Source organism: Ixodes scapularis, unplaced genomic scaffold (genome assembly GCF_016920785.2).
Source record: "Ixodes scapularis isolate PalLabHiFi unplaced genomic scaffold, ASM1692078v2 PGA_scaffold12__126_contigs__length_90152505, whole genome shotgun sequence".
In the NCBI taxonomy this organism is placed as follows: Eukaryota; Metazoa; Arthropoda; class Arachnida; order Ixodida; family Ixodidae; genus Ixodes; species Ixodes scapularis.
In genome coordinates this window covers 43,723,009-43,737,033 of record NW_024609838.1, presented here as the reverse complement: position 1 = coordinate 43,737,033, position 14,025 = coordinate 43,723,009, and the positions used below count along the sequence as shown (strand labels likewise).

At 51.3% G+C, this 14,025-nt stretch overlaps 1 protein-coding gene across 1 annotated transcript in view; it reads right to left on the bottom strand.

Moving 5' to 3' along the window:
• LOC8029972 (tyrosine-protein phosphatase 69D) overlaps positions 1-12,172 on the bottom strand; it is a 155,826-nt gene extending 143,654 nt beyond the window's left edge. The window contains exons 1-2 of the mRNA XM_042289189.1: positions 12,165-12,172; positions 11,080-11,732 (exon numbers count right to left, since the gene is read on the bottom strand). Of these exons, the coding sequence (XP_042145123.1) occupies positions 11,080-11,732; positions 12,165-12,172 (661 nt within the window). The remainder of the gene's footprint in view (positions 1-11,079; positions 11,733-12,164) is intronic.
• Positions 12,173-14,025: the final 1,853 nt, after the last annotated feature.

The window sequence follows — 14,025 nt, the reverse complement described above, 5'->3', positions numbered from 1 at the left end:
CGACGTAATGCGCATAGGCGGTACTGATATAAAGCTACATGTAAGAAGAGCACAAACACCACACGAAGGGACTTTAGTTGAAACCGCTTGTCAACGGATACGACGAGCAAGCACACTCTCGCACTATAACGCCGTCTATGCCCTAGAACACGTCCGACTTGAGTGCGACTAGACTGAGTCTCGTGATGCTCGCAAGATCGAATCTACCCCTTATGTAGGAGAAATGGCCGCTTATAACATTGTGAAAGGTTTTTTCGAGCTAACAGTGGAAGAATGACGCGCAAAAAGCTTTAAACACAACGTGTATTTAGCCACGAGATGATGGCGGCCGGTCGCGCACCGCGGCAGGGACCTTATACGAAGAGCGGATTAGAAAGACCGGTCGAGGCCGGTGTTATTCGAGGACAATACCGACTTGAGCCATTTCAGTGTGGAAATACCGTCGCCCTACGGCTTGATCCATCCTCGAGGTTCCAGGGCTCTTTCGCCGCTGTCGGCAGTGCTTCTCTCCGTTCCGCGCTGTAAAGAACGCGCACTCCCAGAAAAGGTGCGCGAGATTGGGTGCGGTTTTCGCCCTGCAGTGCATGCTTGCACTGCCGAGGACCCGTATCAAAGTTGGCATCCTTCTTCTTGCTTCACCGCATCCCATCTTCCCGGATATCGGTACCGGGGAAACTATGGAAATCCTTTCCCAGGGCGGAATTTGCTCCGGAAAGCTCTCCAAATCCTCCCTGATCTTTTTTTCCGGAGCTTCGTTAAATCTCTCCCAGCCGGCGCATGTTTCAGCTTGAGCTCCTATACTTCCTCCTGTTGCTTTCGACGCTTTTCGAACATCGGGAAGGTTACACACTAGATTTACTTATCTATTTATTTCAGATAAACTCGAGGTATTGATAGGGGGGAGAGAGATATATAACATTAACTACAAACTGCAGATATTAGTGATGGCAATCTTAATCAAATCAATATCAGTGATGTTAGCGATTGAGGCGGGAGGCCGGTTCCAGAGTCTCTATGTTTAAGGCTGCAAAAATGTTGAAATAACGAAGTTCTCAAATTCGGAATACTTATGGCCACGATCAATGCGAGCAGAGGTATAGAAAGGTGGAAGTGGTTTCCGACGAAGGACAGCTTTTTGGTGATATATTTTATTGAAAAGACGCAAACGAGATATTTTTACGGCGGTGAATTAGAAACGGCAGACCCAGAGTGCTTTTCACGGTAGAAACGCGGGCAGTGAGATGATGGTTTGTCAATATGAAACGAGCTGAGCGGTTTTTAGTGGATTCAGTAAGAGCAATTTAGTGATGAATGAGCGGAGTCCCACACAGCAGCAGCATATTCTAATTTTGGACGGATTAGAGTTGCCGCTCTTCCAGTTTAACGTTCTTGAGCAGCACCTCGACGCAGCTTCTAGCATCGTTGAGCAGGGTCTCGAGTTCCTCACATCACGTCTCGTGACATGGTTCAGCATCGTAGTCTTTGTACTGTACGAGCCAGCGACTTGAATACTCTCCCTCCGTTCCTCTTTCCCTCCCTCCCTCCCTCCCTCCCTCCCTCCCTCCCTCCCTCCCTCCCTCCCCCTCCCCCTCCCGCCCCCGGTCTGTGTGCGCTCCCATTTATGCGTGTAGGTACATCAAGACGTACATACGGTGGTCGTAAGTGTTCCAGCGTTACCCCCGATAGATGTCGCCAGTCTGCTAGTGTGTTAAAGAGGTAATGAAACGATTATTGGGTTGCAATATTCATGACTTTGCAGAGGCGCACCGGTCCTAGTCGGGCCCAAGTATATTCGCACAGACCGCCGCTCATTTAGAAGCTTCTTTGTCGCGGTGAAATTGCGAGGACAAAAGGGGAGTATTTGTTTCAGTCTTGCCTTCGCAAAACTTGATGACGTAATTGTGGGATCGAAACCACCCGCCGAACGAAAGCCGAGCGCGGCTCATGGATCGGACACGAGAACTACGTGAGCACTCGACTACGGCTCACAACAATCAAAGCATCGGCGGAAACTCGGGTAGTGTCTCGTGTCCAACTACTGCGGTGATGAAAATAGCCGAGTTCTTACAATACTTGGAGCTCAGCACGCGTTTTTTTTTTACTTTGCTAACCGCAACGCGCGGCTACGATTAACGTTGGCAGCATAGGATATAGGCAGCAGACCACGTGGCCGCCTGTTCTGGCTCCGAGTTGAGGGGATGAACGAAGCTAAGATTTCTCGAATTTATTTGCCCGCTGCCATTGATTAGAAAAAAAAACTGAGGAAAGTTTATTCGGTTATTGACGCGAGGGAGTAATCCTGAATAATGTTTAGCGAAAACAGAAAAATCGATTCATGGCCCCTTTAAGTGTTTACCAGGGTACGCAACGAACCCCAGAAAATGAGAGTTCGTTGACCGCTCCCTGCGCGTATCGAGAGATGTCGCCACGAGTGACAACCATCTCTAACTTATTTTCCCACGAACACGTCCGCCGTTGACGCTGGCAAGTTTGTTGGTCTCATTCTTTCTGCAAGAAGGCAGGTACGGCTTGACATTTCCCTAGGTAAGATGCACAATCTAATATCCGAAGTTGTTCGAACGTCTGGCAACACTGTGCGCTGCCATCTTTGTTGCGTCGAGATTCCTCCGCTGTTTGTTGTTTTCGTAGACTAGCCAGTATACAGTCAAGGCCTATTACTCGCCGTCATCGATCCTCACCCACACCTGCGAGCTAAGGGGGCGATTCACACAGTTGCGTTGAGTCCAACCAAGGGTTGCTATGGCAACCGCTGCGTCGCACCCCGGTTCGTTGGAGCCGACGCACCTGTTGCCATAGCAACCCTAGCGCACTCAGTCGGACTCAACGCAAGTGTGTGAATCGGTTTTCGCTGGTTTCTCGCCGCAACCAACATGGCGGACTTTAAGTGCCGGCAAAAGTACGGGCGCAAAAGCCCGGTTTTCGAACGAGCTTTCTGTGCGCGAGCGAAGGATTCTTCACAACTATGCTTTCGCGCCGTGGCCTTTGCCAATGCCGAAGCCAAGTGGTGAGAGGGAGCATGCTCTTCGGCGCCCCACGAGATGGCGCTGCGCATTTCGTATGCGGTTCATTGCACATTCGGTGAACGTTTTGAGCTTTCTGAGTGCAGGCGCCGATTTCGCCGGCTCGTGTTACAGCGCTAAGGTTCATCCTAGACACTCTGAATATCCTTTGAGCGATACCTGCCGCCCGTTACATTTAGTCTAGTCACCCTACCGTTCTGGTAATTTTCCCTACGCCCCTTCCCGTCACGAGCGAACGACTTTTTATCAAGAAATCGTGATTCCTCCGTTCGGTCAACAAGCACGTCTGCTCGCTCCCTCATCCGCAGCGCTAACAAAGGCGTAGGCACAAGCGCGGGGCCTTTTGAAAAGTGCCTTTTCTGTACGAGTTCTCGCACACACTTATATCGTGCTACGTCCACGTTTGCCGCCCAGTAGCAGCGGCACAGTGTGCGCAAGCACACGCGAACGCATACTAGTGAAAACGAAGCACGCGAAGATGATGAATGCGGGCTCTTAATTTCCCGAGCGGTCCATAAAGCAAACTCATCCGCAGTGTGCTCCGTTGGCTGTATTTATTATTAGATATTTTTTTTTTTGCGGGAATATCTTCGTGTTTACGCACCACTGCATACTTTGTTTCACCTCAACGCTGGGGCGCTGCGGTCCCTACGAGCCATTCCAGCGCTGCGACTGTACCACGTGACTGTGCGCCCCCACGCGTCGCTGCGCCCATCCAAAAGGTCACGTGAGACCTGGAAGGTTTGGGAACGGCTTTAGTGGCTCGTAGCGTTTTCTGCGCTTTGTCTGAAGGAGGTGAAACGAAGTGCTGCTGGTGCTCTTTTTTTTTTTTTATCGTCTCTTGGCACGACGGGAAGAGGCGCGTAGAAAGAAAAAGAAGAAGATGAAAAAGACAGCATAACATTCCCCAGAGAAAAGGGGTGGATGGTATAGGTCCACCGAAAGAAAGCTTGGGAACGCGAAATAATAGGTGAAACGAAAACAAAAATAAGAAGTGGGTTAGGGAGGAATGAATACGCAACTAAAGGTGCTCCATCTCTTTCGTTTGCACTTCCTTCTTCCGTTTTTATTTTTGAATTTCTGTTCGCCACTTTTTTATACGCACTCCCTTAGGTGATATTTTTCTCCCTATCACTTTTTTTCTCTTCTTTTTTTTTTTGTCCTTGGCGCTTTCTGTCGTTTAGGTGAGTTATTTTTCCTCTCCTGGAATTCGCGCGTTCATATGCGTACATAGGTGCAATTTCTTTCAGCTCACTAACTCGGTGAAATAAATAAATGCGACTTCGTTCCTTATCCTGTCGTTCTTTTCTGTCGTCAGCGCAGTTTCGGGTACTTCTACAATTATAAATAAAGCTCAATAGTGATTTCGCTGTCTGTAGTACACACAGGAGGGTGCAAGGTTAAACGAGTAAACACGTGCCTGTGGGTGTATTAGCGGGACGGTAACTATTCAAACACACGACAAAAGAATCCACGAAGTCAACACAAAACAAAGAATAAATTATTTATCGCTTTGAGGTTGTGGAGGGGGGGGGGGGGGGGGGGGCAGGCACTTTTCATCAGAAAGATATTTCTTCATTTCAGAGTCACATAACGGTGAGAGAACTCTCACTTGGTCCGCGTCCTCGTTATACATCGGGGTAGCCTCCGCACATTCGACAGGATGCGTAGCCGCAACGTTGTACAACACGGTGCTGGATGGCGTCGTTGAGAACCCTGAGGGTTTGATCCTGCATGATGAGGGGAGCATCATGACGAGAGAAGGCGGGAGGATGGGGGGGGGGGGGGCAGGGAGGACCATCCCCACGTTGACCCTCACCTTCCGGTCCTATGGGAAAAGCGCCGCAAGCTAATCGGAAGATGAAAACGACTGGGACACAAAAAGTCTCTCCTCCAGCGCATATTCCAACTCGACCAAGAAAGACTACGCGGAGCAGCTTGCGGCGCAACATAGGACTCAGCTTTCCGAAGACATGAATGACCTACTTCACCACGGATCTGGTAACTTTTTCGGACGCTCATGGGCCAATCACGTCACGCAATACCAAGATGCCAGATCAATTGCGCGGCTGCACAACTGACGAGCGTCTCCGTGAGAGACATCTTCTATTCGAACTTTAACCCTCACCTTACACCTGCCCGACCGGATGACGCCGACAGCACCCCCCTTCCACCTTGGCCGAACTCTGACTAGCTCTTCTCCAGCTTCGTCACAACTCCGGTCCCGATTGCGTTACTTATACGATTCTTCGGAACCTGGCCGGCAGCCACCACCTTCTCCGCTTCATCAACCAGGCCACGTGCAGCATTCCATCGTCGTAGCAAGAGGTCCACGTCATCCTTTTGCCGATACCAGGCCGCTCACCCACCGCTTCTGCCAACCTCCGACCTATCTTGGTTACATCGTCTGTGGGAAAAGTCAAGGAGCAGGCGACCCTCGGAGCGCTTCGAATGGCATAGCACCCATAATTATCTTTCTGACGCCTTCACCGGCTTCCACAGGCAAGTTAGTATTCAGGACATGGCCTTTCGAATTCACGAAGACGTGTCTGCCCGTCTCAGTACTGCTCAACTCTCCACCCTTGTTGGGGTTGGTCCGAAGAAGGCCTTCGACAACGTCCACCATAAGCCCCTCCTCAACAAGCTCATTCCCACCCAGCCTTGCGTCCGTATGACGGTACGTTAGCGACTTTTTCACGGACCGTACCATCCGTATCGTGGGATCGGACAGCCAAACATCCGAAGCCTACCAGGTCCGCCGAGGCACTCCTCGAAGCTCGATCTTGTCACTAACCCTCTTCGATTTGGCTATGCAGGACCTCTCATCCCCAGGGTGCCCACAAGTCTTAACAGAATCACCGGCCTAGCACATGCCATAATTGCCAATGACGTCACGCTATGGTGCGTCAGAAAAAGCCCGGGCGATCAAACGCGAATCGATCCTCCAGGCTTGTCTATATACGTTATCACTTCTGCATTCGCACCCCAGGTCTCAAATGCCCTCCTGAAAAGTCGGAATACATCACCATCCCCCACTCCCACACCAACAAAGCTGACGCCTACCGCGCCATCGTTCAGTTGAATATGGCGGAGGAGCCCATTCCCCGCCGCAAAGTCATAGGCATCCTCGAGTTTACACGGCAACAAGAGGGCGGAGGCACCAACTGGTTGCGACGCACCCTAACCCAGGTTGGGCAGATCACCCACACGATGACCCGTATCAGCAAAAGACGTTCGGGCCTCCGCGAAAATGAACCGGTCAAAATCGCGGAGGGTACCATCTACTCGCGCATTATGCGTGGCGTCCTCCACGTCACCGCCACCAACAGCCAAAGGCGCCGCTTCGAAGCCGCGCAACCCAGAATGCCGCCGCATTGAGATGGATGTACACGCTCCGGTACGCCCCGAGCACTCAATGTCCAGGCGGCTGTCCCGCACAATACCGTCCACGAAAAACTCCCGAGCACACCGGGAGGCTCGACAACATCGCCTCCGTATACCCAACGATGTAACATCCTCCACACACTGGGCTACGACGTCCAGAAGTTGCCTATACTCTACCTCCAATCGCTCCACCACGGGACGTCATACCCCGGACTCACGATCCTGCCGATGCACGGGAATGGAACAAGGATGCGGAACCCATTCAAAGACATCGGCAAGCGACAGCCGACCGCCTCACAACTCCTTCCCATGACACGTACCAGAGGAGCTGCTCGTATCGTGGTCGGAACCACCAAGGCGATTGTCGGGCTCCGCAGTGACATCGCGCGTCCCCGCCACACGGCAGTTCCGTCCCGCTCTGCCGCTGAGATCCTCGCCATGACTGAGGCTCTTTGCCTTCACTCCCACGCCACCGCCCGCCCCCCTCCCCCACCCCCTCCCATCGTAACTATTCAAAGCGATGGCAAAAGTGCCCTTCGGGCTTTCGCGCATTATGCCCTCCCACTCCACATATCACTCACCCTACAGCAGTGGGTGCCCGGTCACCACGGCCCAGGGGATTCCGAGTTACGAATAAGCTTATACCCTTGCTCGTGAAGCGTCAACATTGAGCGCGCTCGCACCATGGTCGGACACCTATTGCCCTAAAGCCGAGGCCACACTGCCCATTCACCATACAAAAGACAGTCTGCAAACACGAGACACCGCAATATCCGTGGTCGGAATGCCGCGTGCCAAGTTTCTTCTCGAACTCATTACCATACGGAATTCGAAGACTCTCACGGTGACTCGCGTTCAAATCTCTATGCAGACTGTCTTTTGTATGATGTATAAGCAGTGTGGCCCTGGATTAAAAGGGCCCTGCAAAGTGTTCCTGGCCATTTTGTTTTTTTCATTTTCATCGCGTTCATTTGAACTAGTGAGTGGGACTTCCAGCAACACATTAAAAATAAAATAAAGAGAAATGTAAAGTATCTTTCACATAATAGATGACAGAAGTTCAGAATTATGAGCACATATCCTATTGTTGATGACGCCCTTGGTCGACACCAAACGACAGGAGCGTGCAACAACCAGGCGCGATCTTCCTAATTGTTGGAATTAACATCTAGTTATGAAGATGTGAACACCCCACCGATTTAAAAGATGTTCCAAGCAAAGAATCACGCACTTGAGAGGATCAGAAAAGGTCACGTGCACCTATTTTCCCAGCTCTACCTCTAGAATTATATGCCGTCATTATCCGACGTTCTAGACCAATGTCGTTACTGAACGCTCATGTCTGACAATGGTAGGCACAACCTTCACTTTGCAGAGCCCCTTTAAGGTCACCGTGTAGAACACCGAAAACAGCGCCGCACGCGCTTGAGGGACTTGCGCTAGCGGTGAGAGTTCGGCTGCTTAGAAGAAAATGACCAGTGACAAAAAATAACAATCAAACTACCTGTAAAAAAAAGAAATTCTACCAGGAGCGGTTCGTCGCTTTAAGAAGACCCCTGACGAAATCGACAAGGCTCCACCATCAGCAGTTGAGGCTCCCGCGTGTAGAGTGTGAACTGCGGCGACAGCCGAGGCGGTGCATACTTTGCTTCACGCAGCCTAGACACAATGGCACTGCACACAGACCATTCTCCGCCACCGATCAAAATATATTCGCGTAAAACACACATTAGATATGCTTATTAGTACTACAGCGTGTCAGGAGGTCGACGCCGTCAAAATATTTGCCAAGCAGCAAGTTCACCACGGTGAGAATCTCTGTGATGGTCTTCGTGGTATCGCTATACACATAGTATGGAGTCCAAACAGCAATGCGTTCTGGCCGCGATGCGCGTTCACATCGGATTTCCCTGCCACAAGGAGCAGAGTGAAGCGCGAAGCTACGGTATCACGTCAAAATGTACTGTAACGTCATGTCAGTGATGCTATGCTATCGCCTGACGTATCACTGTCAAGTAAGGCGAGACTCAAAGTTAGTCTGGCGACATAAATATTGCGCTGGCGCTCTTTTATGTCTTGTTTTTGTTTTCGGGGAAGCTTGACTGAGCAGTCAAACTAGTGTTTTACAGCTCCTGCTGCTAACTTACTCGCAAACGTGCCTTAAAAAACACAAAAAGAAAAAAAAAAACAGATGTAAAGCAAAACCATTTAAAAACGATTACTGTTTTCTTTATCGTGCGTTCAATGTTTTTTTGCTTGTTTTTTGTCTCAGCGGATATCCTGAGGGCTGCGTCAACACTGGAGCAGCCCGGTGAGATGGCGCGGAGCCCCGGACGCGGAAGCGCGAAGGGACTCGCTCGTCTTGAAAATCGCACACGTCCGTAGCACGGCGGCACCGTCGATAACACCTCAAAAGACCGGACCTGGAAACTCCGTTGCGCCTTACGACGGACGACAGCGGAAGCTACGAGGCCCTGCCAGCCAATCGAACCCTGCGAACGCATCACGTGGTTTGCGGGGGAAACCCCGTCGTTGCAATCCTTCCCAAGTTCACGTGAACACTCGCACGGCGTTGCAATGGCTTCGTCGGCTCGTAGCGTCCGTTGCGCTTCATCGCAAAGTGAGGCGAAGTTTGAGTCTCTCGATGTACGCCGAGCTGCAAAGCTGTCGCCCCTCCAAGTTTGGTGGCCGGATGTTGGTCTTTTAGCTCTCTCTGCGCGAACAGTCTTCCGGACGGTAACGTATCTCGACGAGGGGTTGGTTGCTGCTGCCCGCCCGGTACTCTGTACTTTAATTTGATGACTAAAATTACTTGGCATCTTAAAGCGAGAAAAGGTGCTTACGACGGTTAACACTTTTTGTAACGTGTACAACGGTAAACTTATTTTTTTTTTTTTTTTTTTGCTTTTGGCGTGTTTTGTATGAACCGAGTTTGTTAGCTTTAATGGCCGAATAACTATCGTTTATTTTTGTTCAGAACAGCGCAGGCGTTTGTTCCTTTCTTTTCGCTTTAGCACCCATTATAGTCGTAATCACTTGAAGATCCACAGTAGAAATGAGTGACTTCCCCCTTTATGCGTCGACTTAAGAGAGATAGCCGAAAGACACGCGTCCCCACTCACAACATGAAATTCAGCCAGTCTCATAAATCGAACAACATATTAGGGAGTTTGAGTAGACCGTTTCCGCAGCCCGCTAAGCACCCACACAGCGCTCCGTAATACGCTACTAGACCTTAAACTATGCAGACAAGGCTGGCGGCGCACATGCCCAGCTGCGGAGTTTTTTTTACGGATACCGTAGCGGAAGACAAAAACGATATACTAAAACTCCCAATTGCATGTACCCCACGGTGCCGCGTTATCCGAACAAAGGGTACTTGAGAAAGATTTAAAAGAACGCAGCTTATCCAATATACAGTGACGACGACAGTCACTTCACGGCGATCAGACGGAATCCGGCTTGTTTTAGGACACGTTATGAAGAAAGCCGTTTTTCTGCACAGCACCAAACCCAAGGACCGGACGTGTCTGTTTCATCGCCTACCCCGGATCCGATCGGCTATTATTCGCGAAGACCGGGAACATAGCGGGGAGACTTTTCTGATATTATCTGAATGAAGAAAATCCTCCAAGAATATCGAACTGCCCGCGTAGCGGTGCTGCTTACGTTCGCTCTCTTCATTTCCCGCGATCGACGAGCAGGCTATGAGGCCTGGTTCTCACAGCGGAATTTAACGCAAAAAGGCTAAGCATCTGGAACAGGCAAATAAAGTAAAACATATTAAGAAATTCCGGTGAACTCCCAATGCGCAATGCAGGTGAAGAGTCGCGCTGACCGGGTTTCCCCAGTTCGGGCGGGTGACAGAAATCCCTGCCAGATAGGGCAGGGATTTCTGCGCTATCCTGCTCCTGTTCTGCGACTCGGGAGCCCGAGTCGCAAAATGGAGGCGGCCGGAGATACATTTTTGGAAAGGTCTATACAACCTCTCCTGGTCCTGGACATGCCGCATCGGTTTCGCCTGATTGGGCTCGAATTGCTCGTTCGTGAACTCTGGAAACCACGGGAGATTGCGCGATGCTTCGCCTGATGCAGGATGTTTCTCACGCTGCCGGCGGTGACCTAAGCTATGTCACATGATGCCTTGTCGCAAGGGGAGAGGTTTCTCGCGCCCGCTACGCTACCCATGGACTACACTTCAAAGTCCTGAGACCATACGCCCGGTGCGCGAATCGTTGATGCTTCATGATGCCCCTGTGACGTCAAGAGATCATGTGGCAAGTTACGCCAAGTCATTCGGGAGCCACTGCAAACGTCGACGGTAGCCACGTAATTGCTTGGGCTCCTGTGCGCCTCCCCCTGGAGGCGCAGAGCAAAGGCGTCGGGCTGAAGTTCGATCCTCGCTGGGACGCTCGGTAAATCTCGCTAATTAAGATTAATTACGCGTAATCATTATTATCTTTGAGTAATTATCTCTTCTATACGCCTCGTATGATTATACTTTTCCCGCTATGAACTACGTGTGCTTTTGTTTTCTTCGCCTGCGAGTAACGGTTCTTCGCTACGCTCGAGCGTGACGCTTTTCGCACCAAGTCCAGCACTTAAACGCATTCTACGTGAAAAGGCCGCAAGGCCGCAAGAGGACGGGACTCACCGTAGACGTCGAGCGAGGCCTCCTTCTTGTAGATGAACTCGCTGGCGTTTCTGGAGAGTGCGTAGCAGGCGTAACTTCCGGCGTGCTCGAGCGTGGGACAGTTGAGCCGAAGCGTCCAGACAGACTCGTCGTCTGCCGCTTCTTCGTCGGTCGCCTCCGATCCACCCGAACTGCTCACGGTCGTGCTCAGGGCCGCCGGGGAGACCGTCGTCGTCGCCGCCGCGTTGTCGCCGACGTCATCCGAAACGGTGGTGACGTCATCCAAACTCGCTTCCGCCGTTGACGTCACGGGCGACGATGACGATGGGGGCGCCGGTGTTGTCTGAGTGGCGTTGGCTCCGGTTGCGGCTGTGCTCGTGGACGCGGCGGTTGTGGTCGCGGTGGTCGCGGGAGTGGTGGTGACGGGACTGGTGAGGTTGCCAACAGAGGTCGCGTTGCGGCTCGGCGGAGGCACGAGCACGACGTTCGGGAGCTTGGAGGCGTTCTCGCCGTGGAACGTCCACCAGACTTCGAGGTTTGGGCCCGATGTGTCCAGCCGGCAGCGCAGGACGGCCGCGGAACAGTTGGCAACCAGGGATGGCTCCGCCACGTGCTCGAGGATGGACAGGCACCCTGCGTGGAAGAGCGGAACGTCTCGGTTCAGTTTACAGGCTCTTAAATCCGCAGTCGCGTCGCGAAAACATCATACAAAGAAGAGTGTGCGGACACTATCCTTAGGCGTGTTTGTTCCTTGTCTGAGGGCCCCGTGACGTTGACCAGACAACAACCGTCTCCCGACGTGTTTTAAGCAACCATGCTCCAAACATGCCTGAGGCGCGTCCGCACATCAGTCCGTCATCATGTCCGCAAACCGTGTCTTTTGTACATGATGTATGAGCAGAATGGCTCTCATTTAAGATTCGAGTCAGCATAGGACAACACCGAGGGGAGTAAAGGGAACGGTGGGAAGATAAAAATACATTACAGTCGAGGACAGAAATGACTGGAACAAGGAAATGCAAGGGGTCGCCAACGCTGCCGTAACCGGGCAGCAGTACGTAAGCCCTGCGTGGGCGAGTGGTAAGAAGAGCAGTACAACGAATCACTTAATCATAATCCTTATTGCTGTGGCGTACGCTTGACGCCGGGGTGTTTTATTTTTTTTTCTCACCTATTGCGGAAACGTTTAGCGGGCTTGGGCTGTTATTGCAATTCGATGAGGATGAGTGTAGAAGAAGAAATAAGCTATAGATGGCAATGAGCGTTCCCATAAAGTGGCATAGAAGAAAAAAAATATGCGAGGAGACTTTTGAAAGCAGGAAGGGGAAAAAATAAATAAGTGTAACACCACTCTCGAGGTAACCGATACATTTCTTTCGAAACGTCACTTGCCGATTGCTACAAGGTCGGAACCACCGCACAACGGCGGAGCAAGCCGACACCGCTCAACGTGAAGACATAAAACTGGAAGTAACGCAAGCACAAACGCACAGACTAAAACCGTAGGGTCACGGTGCATGCCAGCGCTCGATTAGGTTAGCCCATTTGAACATACGTAGAGGCAGACAACGAGCGCACGAGTGCAGTGGCGTTGCGCTTTTCACGTCGCGTGTTTGCATCCACATAGCCTCCTATCTACTGACAAAGCCTAGCACATCGCCACGAGAAGCGCCCGCCGAAATAGAAAAGGTGGAGCGGCAGACAACAGATGGGAGCCACGTGACTGGCGCCCCGCTGCGGCGAAACGCCGAAACACACTACTCCCGAATACACAGAAAGAATAAAACACACGAAGGACTAACACAGACACACACAGTTCTTTCATGAGCAACGAACATTTATGAAATGCCCATGACACTACCAATATCATTTCATAAATGTTCGTTGCTCATGAAAGAACTGTGTGTGTCTGTGTTCGTCCTTCATGTGTCTTATTCTTTCTGCGCATTCTGTAGTTTTCAACGCGCTCTGCAACGTGTACACTTCTCTCGAGCGAGCAAGTGTGTTTCGGGTCCTCGCCGCTGCAAAAGCTGTGCGCTGACGTCCAGGTTCCCCGAGAAATGGCTCTTTGATGCTCTGTGCTATCAGGTCCTCGCGCTCCAAATCTGCGACCGGGCACTCTATGGCTCCGTCGTCGAACTATACCAGGCTTTGCGAGTAGAGAGAAGGCTATGCCATCCATCGCCTCGTTGCATTGGGCGCGTTGTTGTGTCATCTGTGTCCACCAGTAAGCAGAGATTCCGCAGCTTCGACGAAAAGGCCGGTGTGCCGAGAGTCTGAGGGAGGAGAGGAGGAAAGGAGAGCGCGGTCGGGGACATTCGAACGCCGATCTCTGGTTGGAAGGATTAGTGGGTAGACGTAAAGGTATGACTGCCCTTGTCGGACGCGTTCGAATGCGAAGGCCAAACAGGGGAACACCGGCGTCCCGCACAATAACGCGTTCGACGAGCGCAGGGGAGACAAGCTTTGCGTCTGCACACTAATAGTTTTAACCATAGCTCGGCGTTCTAACATTCCCGCGTGCTCTTGCTTCCTCATCTATCTCAGTTTCTCGTCAGAGCGAGTATAACAGATATCACAGAAGTTCGCAGCCGAATCCGCATTCGGGGGTAGCGTGCCCATGGTTGTGAGCAAATATTAAGGACGTAGACGAGCGAAAAAAAATTATTTGTTCCACAAAGTAATTTCTAGATTAAAGAAAAACACGTTTTGCTGGGGCATTTTTGGGTGACTATAACTCTGGAAAGTAGGGCTGGTTTCTCTCTCTTTGCGCAGTAAGTTTACTTACGAGTAATCGCCGTCAGATAAGAAGCCAGTCAAGCTCGATACACGAGGTGCGACTTTGCTTGCAAAGTCAAGCTCCGCAGCTGCCAGCACGCTATTTTTGCAGCACGAGCGACGTCACAACTGCGAAGTTGCAAGTAAAATCGCATCACGTGAAGCTAGCTTTAGCCACGCGATCAGGGC